The sequence below is a fragment of the Sinocyclocheilus anshuiensis genome, unplaced genomic scaffold (assembly GCF_001515605.1).
Source record: "Sinocyclocheilus anshuiensis isolate Anshui unplaced genomic scaffold, SAMN03320099.WGS_v1.1 scaffold1299, whole genome shotgun sequence".
NCBI lineage: Eukaryota > Metazoa > Chordata > Actinopteri > Cypriniformes > Cyprinidae > Sinocyclocheilus > Sinocyclocheilus anshuiensis.
Genome location: NW_015538011.1, coordinates 941775 through 954735, shown reverse-complemented (window position 1 = coordinate 954735; position 12961 = coordinate 941775). Strand labels below are relative to the sequence as shown.

General features: G+C 36.9%; 1 protein-coding gene across 1 annotated transcript in view; it reads left to right on the top strand.

Moving 5' to 3' along the window:
• LOC107677956 (netrin-G1-like) overlaps positions 1-12961 on the top strand; it is a 46278-nt gene that overhangs the window by 16391 nt on the left and 16926 nt on the right. Inside the window, exon 2 of the mRNA XM_016473038.1 lies at positions 8022-8665. Coding sequence (XP_016328524.1) covers positions 8022-8665 — 644 coding nt within the window. The remainder of the gene's footprint in view (positions 1-8021; positions 8666-12961) is intronic.

Genomic DNA, 12961 nt, shown 5'->3' with positions numbered 1-12961 from the left:
GGTTCATCAAGTTCATCGAAATTATCCATCCTCGATCACTTTTAGTCAGCTTTGACGAAACTCCTCTCAGCTAGCACGTCTTTTCAAAGTGAAAGTAGCCTTGTCACCTGACCTGAATATAGCGCGCTGATTCACTAAAATGGACTTATCGGCTTCTGTTCAAAAACAAGAAGGGCGCTTGTCGGCTTCTGCAGTAAAACGTGAACTCGCGATGCCTTGAAAGTGGACAAAACCGGCTTTTTTGACAAAACGTTTTTAGGGTTCAGATCGCGCTACACTCTAAAAAATGCTGGGTTGTTTCAACCCAACTTTGGGTCAAATATGGACTAACGCAACTTCTGGGTTAAAAATATTATGTAAAAGTTTAACCCAACGGTTGGGTTAGTCCATATTTGACCCAAAGTTGGGTTGAAACAACACAGCATTTTTAGAGTGTATATGTGTATATTTTTTTTAAAGTGGCATTTATCGGTTTTTGCAAATGAAATCTTCAATTCTCTTCACAAGTGTGACATGTTTAAATTATTAGAGGGTCACTTGTTTAACAGAAACTACATCTGTATTGTTCCGTGCAAGACAGAGAGCTTAGAGCTGATATGATTCAGAGTTGCATTTGTGTTATAAAATAAAATAAAAAAGAGTGAAAGGGGAGTAAAGAATCAGGAAGGGCAGGTGTGAAAGTTCAAGGAGTGCAGACATAACAGCTATGTTGTGGTATGGGTGAACAGTGGTGGTGATGGGCTCAAAGGTCACTGGCTTGCTGGCAGCCCTGCCATGTAACACACATGAACCTCAAGGACAAGTTATGCATGAACCCAGTAAATGCATAGGAGAAATACAACAACAGATACATGGCAGCAGTGATGAAGTATAATATCTATCAGGTACTTGCATTGTTCAGAAATGATCCTGTTGTAAGCCTACCACAGAAAAAAAAGATGCTTTGGTAAATTACAGCTATGAGATAGATTGTGTTATGTGTCAAGAAGTCAAAATTATGAGATGAAAGTTTGAAACTGTATTTATGACTTTTTATTCATAGCTATGACTTTTTATCTCATAATTTCCCCTATTTGTATCATAATTCTAACTTAGTATCTCATAATTGTGACTTTTTGTCATAAGTATGATTTACCAAATTATAATTAATTATGATTTATTTTTTATTATTATTATTTTTATTTTTTTTTTAGGCAGAAATTAGCTTTCATTTAGATCTCATCATGGGTAGGTGATAAGAGTTATACAAAAAAAAAAGATTAATTAATTTTATAAACCTAATTATGTTCCATATTATACATTATATCACATTAAGAAATGTGGCAGGAAGGCAGGAAGTGAGTCAACCCAACCCAAATCCATGTGCTGTTACATGAGAGACAGAAGACTAGCACAGTGAAGTGGTGGGAAGAACTGTTGATTGAGTTCTGACAGCTTGGTGTATCCGGTCTCCTCCACCCCCTCTGGATAATGAAGTGGTGATAAGTTTACCCAAGCCGGACGAAGCCCCATGGGATAGATAATGAGGCCAGTTGTTAATTAATGTGAAGTTCTCCTGGTCTCTGTATGCTCTGTGTAGCCCAATTAGGCTGAAGCTTAACAACATGTTGCACTTGATTTTCAGTTCACTTCAAAGCTCAGGCTCCTTCTGCTGTTTTCAGGGTCCCTGCTTTCTCAAAGTCTTTATACTAAAGGGCACGCTGCATGGCATGGAGGAAAGACAGCAATGTGTACACTTCTGCTTAGATGCAACCACAGCTTCTACCACTCACATGTCAAGTTATTAAAGTAACACAAGTAATTTGTCTGTCTGCACTAAAGGTGAAAATGCTGCATGATTCAACACAATCACAGCCAACCAGAACAGTGTGTGGAAGAGTTCTGTCTGTTTGCGTGCACAGATTCTCGGATTCACAACACTCTAGACAGCATGAACCACATACCTTGTATTTTTATGACTTTGCAATGCTTCTCCAGACAACATTTGAAATGGTTTTCTTTGTGGAAGATGAAGGATTTGTTGTGTAATATATAATGCTTTTAAATTACAAAATGAGTCTCTTCTCATGTTGGATGATTAACATACACGAGGAGAGGTACTAAAAGAACAGCATTTATTCAAAATAAAAAAACTTTAAAAGTTTGTACTATCACTTTTGATCAATTTAGTATATTCTTGCTGAATAAATGTATTAATTTCTTTCAAGAAAGAAAAAAGAAAAGGAAAAAAAAACAATGATCCCACTTTCGAACTTTTGAACGGTAGTGTATATTGTTACAAAAGATTTATAGTTTGAATAAATGCTGTTCTTTTTAACTTTTTATTCATCAAATAATCCTGAAAAAAAAATTCACAGGTTCCAAATAAATATTCAAAATACTGAAATTGTTAATGGTAAGGTACATAATGGCAGCACCACTGTTCAAATCCATCATTTTTTTCTGCCCCTGATCAGATACGTGTTGTGTTTCCTGAGTGACCTAATGCCTCAGATATTTAGCACGCTGACATCCTAGGGAACTTACTTGGCCCCAGATCTTATCGTAATGTTTTCATTTTACGGCCAATGAAGTGATTTCCAGATATCCAATCGGGAATCTGTCAGGCCTACTCCACAGATCTTATTTTGCAGCGTGTGCAGGTCTCGCTGGCTTCACAGTTCACCACCGCTTTGCTTTATTTCTCCCATGGTCAGTGGGGTAAGTCCTGCACTGCAGTAAAGCACCTCGATGACTATGGACCATTAAAGTGCTATTGAGTTTCTGTCAAATCGCCAGCACCTACAATCTCTCACTGTCCCTCTGCTCAGCCCTCTCCATTATCAGGCCCCTCCAGCCAGCATGGCTCAACATCACCGTAGACATAGCCAAGATTGCCATACCTTGACAGAGTTTGCATTAGTTTCAGCCATTAAAACCCTAACCCATAACCCTTCATCAATATAAGCCTTAGCAATTCTGTTCCTCTGGGAGAGATTGGGGACTCAATCTCATATAGTTGCTTGAGAAGACCCTTGTAGTAATTGAAACGAGGCTCTGCGTCATGAAACAGACGAGCGAATCCTTCATATGGCTGTGGGAAAGGTCTTTTCTGAAGAGCAGATAAAGGAGAAATCATTGGTTTCAGAGAGTGGGATGATGTTTGACACACAGTGGGGTCAAAACAAGGGGTCAAGGTTTGGCTGGTAAGGATGTTGCCATTATCCCCTGCTGGTAGATACTAGAACTACATCATCCGGTTTTAAAATCTTTCCCCATTGACTGCCATTTGAAATTAGCTGTGTATTCTAACTAAACACATATTTTGCAAGCAACATATATAGTACAACTTTTCTTTAGTAGATTTCAAATTGTGTTATATTTTGAGTTAACAAATAATACTGAAAATTTACAAACCCTCAGGACATCCAAGATGTTGGTGAGTTTGTTCCTTCATCGGAACAAATTTGGAGAAATTAAGCATTACATCATTTGCTCATCAGTGGATCCTCTACAGTGAATGGGTGCCGTCAGAATGAGAGTCCAAACAGCTGAACGATATAATAATCCTCAAGTAAACCACATGACTCCAGTCCATCAGTTAACATGTTAATTAATGTAGTCTGGCAACATTTCCAATTTTTTTTTCCAACTCTATATTATGTAGCATAATAGACAAAACCACTATATTGGCATTAGTTTGATAGCTTCACTTTCCCAAAAACTGAGGATGATAGAAAGTTTCAAATTTCCTATATGCTTCAAGGCTGCATTTATTTGATAAAAAATACAGCAAGTATTCTACAGTTATCTAATAACTGTATTCAATAAACTTTTCTGATTATTATCAGTTTTAAACAGTTTTGGAAACCATGATACATTTTTATTTTTTCCAGGATTCTTTGATGAATATAAAGTTCAAAAGAGCAGAATTTATTTTATTTATTTTTTTATTTTTTCCAATTTCTAAGTAATTTAAGTTTTAAAGTTAAATTTTCCGTCTAATATATTGCATTTTATTTCAGATTTATTTCAATTAACAGAAACCATTTTTAATGATTTTAGTTTTATTTAATAACAGCAACACTGGAGCTGAACAACTTCAATTCAACCTTTTCTGGCTATTACCAGACTCATAACTACAATGTTTCCATGCTTAAAGAAACTGAATTGTGTGTAGTAAAATATTGATACTCTTGCTTCGTAAATTCCACAAGGAGCATATCATGTCTTTGTCTAGGAAGGAAACAAGAGAGATTAATAAAGATGAGTAATCAGACATGACGTTGAAGCCAGACTTCCTCAGGCATTCCCTTGATCAGAGCCTAAACTGTGAATCACACAACCTCCTCTGTGTTACAGTACTCCGATATTTCATTGAAAGGCCTTTTCTTTGCTTGACGTGCAATTGCATGCATGGGTTTCAATGCATTTTATTTAAGGAAACAGTTCCTTAAAAACTCGGTCATGGTTGCAGGCAGTAATTTGGTGCATGGAATGAATGGGAAATTTGGAGGCTTTAGTGTGTGTGATCTGGAGTGCGATTTTCAAACATTTGTCGCATCAGCTGATTTGTGGGCCAGCTTGGACCTATTCATCAGGCCCTGCTGTCACTGGGCAATGAATTTATGTTCCTCATCCACATACTCTGTCCCAGACCGCATCAACAGAGGCTCCGCCTGTCAGTCTCACAGCCTTCATGTCTATCACATCTGCTGTTGTTCTTGTTCTTTTCGGTCACTGCACTCTAAATGATGTACCATTATTAGACAAAAACACAAGAATTGCATTAGTTTGGTAGCATAATTTATTCCTCTGGCAAAGCTGAATTTTTTTTAGCAGTCATTACTCCAGTCTTCACTGTTGTATGATGCTTCAGAAATCATTCTAATATGCCGATTTAGTGTTCAAGAAACATTTTGAATGGTTGAGTATATTTTAATTGGTTAATTATTTATTTGATTATCTTTTAATTTCAGTTATTGTTGCTATGATGTCTTAACAAAATCTTTTGATGTAAGAATCAAAATAATGATCAAAGTACATTTTGATGAAAATCTTAAATAAGTTGTTAACATCATACAAAAGAATTTAGATTCAATAATGGTTTATTGTGAGAATTACAAAAGATGTTGATATCATTTGCAGTGTTATCGAAAAAGAACTCAATGGTACAATAATTCATATACTTAATTGAAGGCTTGTGTCAGTGGCCAAATTATTAAAAATGTGTTTGTGATATTATGTAGGCTACCATATATATATTAATCTATCAATTCTGTACCATCAGTCAATTTAAGTTTAAAATCTGCAACCTGTTTTTCTGCTTTGTGTCAGTTGGGGTAATAATATTGAATGCTTTCATTGAAGCTCACAAATACTCAATTAACACATGCTCGTATGATGAATGCCCTAACATCCTCGTTCAAACCACTGGCCCGCTCACAGAGACACAATATTGGATTGCCCCTTTAGCTTTATGAGGCAGGACCTCATTAGCGACCAGTCTAACATGACCTTTATGTTGAAGTGTCTGTGATACACACTTCTATGGTGGTAGTCTCATCAACAGGGATTAATAGAGAGCAGCTTTGGAACTTACTGCTGTGGTCCAGTGCTGCTGATAGAGATGTCAGCTATTCTAATGAGCACCACTACACTGTCTTTCCTCTTCTAACAGAGACGATACGTGGAATGAGATATAATCTACATTGATTTTTCAATAGCCACCTTCAACACTGGTCACTCTATCCCCAAGTGTTAAGAGGAGAGATTGTATTGATCGTGATAAGGCAGCTGTTTTTGGTCAGAGAGCCATTGCAGGAGAATCCAGTGGAAGGTCTGGCCCTCTTTGTCATATTAAGCCACTCAGTTTTGTCTTTATCAGGGTATGTAAGTGTTGTAATGTGGTGGAGGAAGAAATCAATGATAATACTGGTAATTCACTCCTCTACTTTGCATGCACACAGAGGGGGTCATTTAGTAACGTTTAGACTTAAAATAGTTAAGCTAAAAAGTACCCTTATCTTATTCATGTAGTTCCAAATCCATACATATTTTCTATGGGACACACTTGCTAAATGACAGTTTACAGCGAGCAGGAACAACCAAGCTAGGAGAAAAAAGAGAGAGAGAGAGAATCCGTGAATATTGCTCATGGCTGTGTTAAATCTTGAATTGAAGAACTGGCTCGATTTGAATTTCATGAGTGAATATTAATTCAATTTACCACATCCAACAGGAAGACAAATTAGAGTTTTAATTGGATTCAAAAAAGAGAATTTACTCAATAACAATTATGAGAAATTCAAGAGGTACTGGCATTCTGGGAGATTAAGTCTTCCATCTTGGTCCATACATTGGTTTAATATAAAGAATTATATATTAACAAACTGTGCAGTTCTATCAACCTTATTTTTCAACATAGATGTAAGTTATTTCTTGAATGTGCGAAACTTCCAATCAGTTAGTCGCTATAGGTAAATAACTAATAGAATAACAAAGTGCAGTAAACGTTATTACTATTAATGGTGTTATTACTATTAATGGTGTTATTACTATAAACTGTATTAACAATACTATTTGGACTACAACCCAGTGAGTTTATGATTACAATAACAAATCAAATAATATGATAGCAAAAACCAGTTTGCAACATCAAGCAGCATAACAGACAGCTAAAATAACTGGAAGTGGCTGACATCGGAAACCTTGCACATTCAAGTTAAAAGTGGTCGTGTCTGATGTTACGTTACAAATAAGTCAGAAGGTGACATTTCAAACAGATCCAAACTGTCTGTTTTTATCCATCTCGCTGTAAGGCCTATAAAACCTTCAAAAGTTTAGTTAAATGACTTTCAGACCAAGCTTTGTCAAAATCATCATTCAAATTCGAACAGTAATTCTGCATTCTGTTTGCTTCAGACAACAACATTTCAGATTCAGGAATCAAATTTAAAAAGCCATTCTGAATGGTCGACAATTCTCCTAGAAGTAGGAGGAGGAATATGACGCAACAGTTACTATGAACTGTTTTTGTATAGCAAGAATATATGTAAAGGTTCTTCAGAAATGTATATTTTGTGCTTCATGGAAACTAGTCTATGGGTTTGGAGTGATATGAATACCAGTAAATTAATTTTCCTTTAAAGTATGTGTGTTTATTCTCCTCACTTGTGCCCAAGTGAAATGGTCATCATCTAAGATCCCATCTCCCTGTGAACAATCCTGGACTAAACAAACAAGGGAAATACATTCTGATCCAACAACGCAGAGCAGATCATTCATTTGATGAGAGGAAGCATCACAATCTGTCAGTTCTTCCACTGACAGCAGCGATGGGGATAAAATTATTCCACAAACAAAGCTGAATGTTTTGTCCCAAGAGCCTTTAGATGTTATGCATCTTTTGTAATTGCATTCCGCCGCTGTTTGTGCCTGACACAAAACAAGATTTATGACAATTGCAGCCGATCAAACATGTATACAAGGCGGAAATTAATGGCCGTCTCCTCAAAGTTCATGGCTAATTGTCATTTGTGCTATGGCTCAGAGGTGTGCAGAATTTTAATGAAAAAGCTGATCTGAAACACAGTGGCGCAGCGGTGCAGGGCAGACACAGACGCATGAAAAATGCATGGAGCTCCGTGTGTAGCTCCAACTTCACTCATCGGAATTCCACTCCCATTCCAACTGGCCAACAAGCAAGAATATCAGTTATATTAGCAATTTGGGTGGTAGTGAGCGAGCGGGTAACCGTTGAGCAGCTCTCATGAGGCACACCGCTCTGAATGCAGGCGATGGCCATTCAGAGTGCCATATTCAGCAGTCACCTCAGGAAAACATCCAACTTAACTGCGTTAATGGAGGCTGAAGTGTTTTCACAAGAATATGTTCATTAACATCTTGATTCATGTGGAGAATCAAACATCTCAGTGTGGGTTCCCTAAGTTCACCTCAAACGAGTGCCACTGTCTAATGGGAAACCTGTTACTATAAGCGTACTACATAATTAACACATCCGGTCTCTATGTGTGTTTCAGGAAAACCCATATATGTGTAATAACGAATGTGATGCTGATACCGAAGAGCTGGCCCACCCACCCGAGCTCATGTTTGACTCTGAAGGACGAAACCCAACCACGTTCTGGCAGTCGACTTCCTGGAAGAAATACCCGAGACCCCTTCAGGTCAACATCACGCTGTCCTGGAACAAAACAATAGAACTCACAGATGACATTGTCCTCACCTTCGAGTCTGGCCGACCCGAGCAGTTAGTCTTGGAGAAGTCGCTGGATTATGGTCGTACGTGGCAGCCATACCAGTTTTACGCATCTGACTGTTTGGATGTCTTTACTATGGAGCCAAAAGCAGTACATCAGCTGACCCCAAGCACGATGCTAGAAATCATCTGCACTGAGGCCTATTCAACAGGCTATGTGTGGAAGTACGATAAGACTGTACGCTTCGAGATCAAAGACCGCTTCGCCCTTCTTGCTGGTCCGAGACTGCACAACATGGCTTCTCTGTATGGGCAGCTGGATACCACCAAGGACCTAAGGGATTTCTTCACCCTCACTGACCTTCGCATTAGACTTCTACGTCCTGCTACCGGAGCCACAATGGTGGATGAGAACAACCTTTCTAGATACTTCTATGCCATCTCTGACATTAAAGTGCAGGGCAGGTAAGTTAATTCCTCTTTGAGTCTTAATTTAACAGAACATGCCTATCATTGGGTTTAAATACTTTTGCTTAAGTACTTCTAAAAATAAAAATGCTAAATGAAAACATCAGTATATAAATAAAATGCAAATGCCCATTAAAAACAAATATGCGATTGAGGTGGATTAATTACTCAGTATAGGCTCACTGGAAGAACGTGCCTCTACCTAAGTTTTTGCACAACAGTTCACTGCAGTGTGATTGTGATTACAAGGGCAAATTATCATTTAAGAATTATTTTCATGCAGTGTCTTGCAAAATATTATGTTATGATCTCAAAATACTTTTACATGATTTGCATGATTTTACATTAGTTAACAAATCATGCATCTTGACATTTGCATAACATAACTAGCTCCATATGTGGCTTTTCTGAAATAGGTAAACTTGCTCGGTAACTCACCTGGTACAGCATTGTACTGTACTTGTGGTGCAGAGTTCTCTGGTACGCGTCCTGTGAAACAAGACACGATAAAAGAGCTACTTGTAGAAGTGAGCTAAAATTAATTATTGAAGCTAAGATGAAATTATTGCCAAGTTTTATGCATGTAGCCCCAGACCAGCTTTTGCAGGGCACCACATACTGTAGTGTCAAATGACAGAATAAGCTTAATGAGTGACAACTCATATTTTTCTCTAAAATTAGAAGTCAAGCTGTATGGAGGGACATTGTAATGGACAATAAAAAATGAAATGGACCTCAAAGGTCTCATTTAGCCGGCATAAAAAAGCAAAAAGTGCAGCATGACTATACAATACCTTCACAAGTCAAATGATGGCACAATAAAAACATAAACACAGCAGCTGCTGTCCAAATTGGGCCGGAATGGCTCATAAACAGTTGGTTTATGTGAGAATAACTTAATTGGTAATGGTTCATAATGACGCATTTGTTAGGTCCCCTGTGAATCTAAATGCACAGCTCTAAATTAGGATTCAAATGACTGCAGTGGTAGATTAGGGCAATTACAGAGTGAGCTAATTGGAAAGAGACTAATCTACTAATTAAGACCATTTACTGCTGATTAAATAATAACCACCGGGGACACATCACCATGCAAGTGTGCCTGTTGGGCAACGCTAATATGACTTTGCATCTGAGGGTATTTTATATAGATGGTAGTGCATGGTTTTTGATCCCTCATATTGTACGCCTTTAGACTTTAGAAGACACATTTTCATTTGAAGACCCATTGCACAATATTTCAAACCGATTTTATAGTTCAAAGGAAGTTGTACACATGCACGCCCCAGTAGACAGTGCTCCTCTTGTGTCAGGAATTTTTTGCTTATTGAGTTGAATGAGCCGACAAATCTTTAGTTAGGCTTGGGAAATCATGCACATGGTCCATTACTGAGGCATAAACAAGCAAAATAAAAAAAATAAAATGTTTGACATTTGGCAAATTTTTTACCTGATGCAGAAAGTTTCACTGTATAGTGTCAACAACACAATATTACAAAATATCCTAGAGTGCATTCTACATTTTTCAAAACATTTAACTTTTAAAAGGATAGTTCATTCCTTAAGAAAACTTGCAATCAATAACGGTAAAAAAGACATTGTCACCTTTGTGCAGGCAATCAGACATTGAACGTGCAAAAAGACATTGAACGTGCAGATCTAACATGAGTTTGTCAGCACCCCACGCGTTCACTTTTTGAACTTAAAATAGAGCAAAGGAGAGATAAGCAGAGATAACCTTATGTCTTAATGAAGACAGTGGGGCTGCTGTTGTTTGGCTTTGATGTGTTGAGAGTCTGTAAGAAGAGGGAGGTGTGGAAGGTGCAGTGCTTGATGTTGGGAAGGACCTCCACCTATAGTCTCCTTATGAACTACAGCTCCCACACAATCTAGACCAAATTATCCTCACAGGAAGTCTTAGGTTCATTAAAAGCTCTAATTGAGTCATCGTACTTCAAAAATACTGCTTTCTGTTTTCAAAAAAATAAGACTAAAATTGTGATTCGTCAATTAAAATTTACTGGCAACCTCCTTCTATGATAAAAGAAAGAATTCTTTGATCTTCTCTTTTAACAATGTAAGGAGGAAGTCTTTATATTGTTTATAATGGACAAACTTATCTTTTCCAACGAAGAAAAACTACTTTAGGTAATAGAAAGAAAGGAAAAGTGATTTAGGAAACAACTTTTGTTTACAATTAAAGTGTTAAATCTGAGGTCTCTGCTTCTTTGCAGTCACCATATTTTGCCATTTATTAGTTCCTGAGGCAAATCAGAGGTGAATACAGGTACATCCAATATTTCCTCCTGCCTGTGGGTTTTCAATTCAATTTAATCCCAAAAATCTCTGACACAGAGAAGAATATTGCAGATGAGGTCTTTTGACCAGGGTTGTATAGTTATTCACTTGGATGGGGTTAGTAGTGAAGGAAACAATCCCTCGCAAGTCTCCAGCACACAGAGGAGCTCAAAAACATTCAATAGTGCAGGGATGATTCCTAACAAGATCTGCATCTTCATAGTAATGTTATTCTGAAAATTAATGAGATGTTTTCATTTACATTCTAAAGGTAGATAGATAAAACTGCAGTCATGTCCTTCAAACATTTTAAAACTAAGATTGAGTGCAGAGTATATTTATATAATGAAAAATGTAAATGTGATAACACAAGAAAACCGAGCTTGAAATCATCAGGTTGTTCTCCAGTTTTTCAGTCAAAATGTAAATGGACATATTTACCCACATGAATCTTGTAACAGCATATCAAAGCACAGTAAAAGTAGTTCATTCAATATGTGTACTATATTCAAAGTCATACGATAGCTTTGTGTGTAACACACCTTCATTTAAATAATTATTGACTGAAAATCCTCTCCTCCAGTGAGCTGTTTATGTCTGTGACTGGATCAGTCCAAATTATGAACAGATTTTCAAAGAATTACATTTCTGTCTGTTCCTCCCACATAGACAAATTTTACAACTACTATAAGTATATCCAACCTTACTTGGATAGTACACTCATATACATTTATATATACATTATAGCAATTCTCATCTGCTTGATTGTTAATATAATGAAAACTATATTATTGCACAGCTCTATATACAGAATATCCGACTTTAACCACATGCATACAGTATACGCATATTAAGCAATATATATGTAATATAGCGCATATCAACTGCTTGATTGTTTATATTGTTGCAAAACGTAAGCTATATTATCACCCAACTCTTTTATAAAGTTGGATATTTAAGTATACTTGGGTCGATATTTACCATATAGTGAACACTCAATTGCTTATCTTGTTGCAAAATCAGTACCAGCACTTCTTTTTTTCCACTTCAAGCACTGTGCAAAATGTAAACTATATCATCGCCCAATTCTAATCTAATATTTATTGTTACTGCATATAGAAAAGAGCAACCAGCACATTCTTCAGAATTCACATTCTGTGTTTCACCAAAACAAAGAAAGTCATACAGGTTTGGAATGACATGAGGTTGAATACATGATGAAAGCAATTTCATATTCAGCAGAACTATCCCTTTATTGACTGCTGTTTAGTGAATTTTTAACAGCTAAATGAAAACAGGCCATGCAAGAACTCATGATCTAAAAACTTTTTACATAGCACTCCACTTTTAGGATTATCTCATATTCAATAAAATATAATTTTAGGCCTTTGCGATTTTTTCATCCCAATTTAAATATGCATGATCTGAGGAAAGATTATTTAGATGAAACGGTCCAAAGGAAAAATCTCTGAAAAAGCTGCATCACTTTGGCTGTTTCAGTCCCAGCAGACTCTTGCATTGTAATACTAAAATAAATGCTTCACACATCAAAGAGTGCCAACTTACAGCATCTTGCACAAAGATCTACCTTGTAAGAAATTAACTCATTTGTAAGGGAATTAATTATTATTATTTCATTCAGGTTTTGAGAGGACTCGGATCTGAAGATTCGAAGTCAACCTGATTAGAACTGATTCCAAATTTGATAGTTTACAAGAAAGCATATTATTTGGGAGTATATTGCTCCGATACTTTAAATGATTTTAAATTATTGTCTTATGAATTGTCTTTGTCTGTGACAGAAGAAACGCACGCTTTTCTGGAAAGTAGTAAAAGGATGCGACCCCTTTTGGAATGCAGGGGGAAAAGGGGAGGTGTCCTGAGGTCATGCCCATGTCAAGCGAGTGTGGATCTGCCATCCTTCTGCTGGACAGGGAGCTCTAAAATTGTCTCTTTTGTTGACGGGATTATCAATTTATGTGTTAACCGGTCATG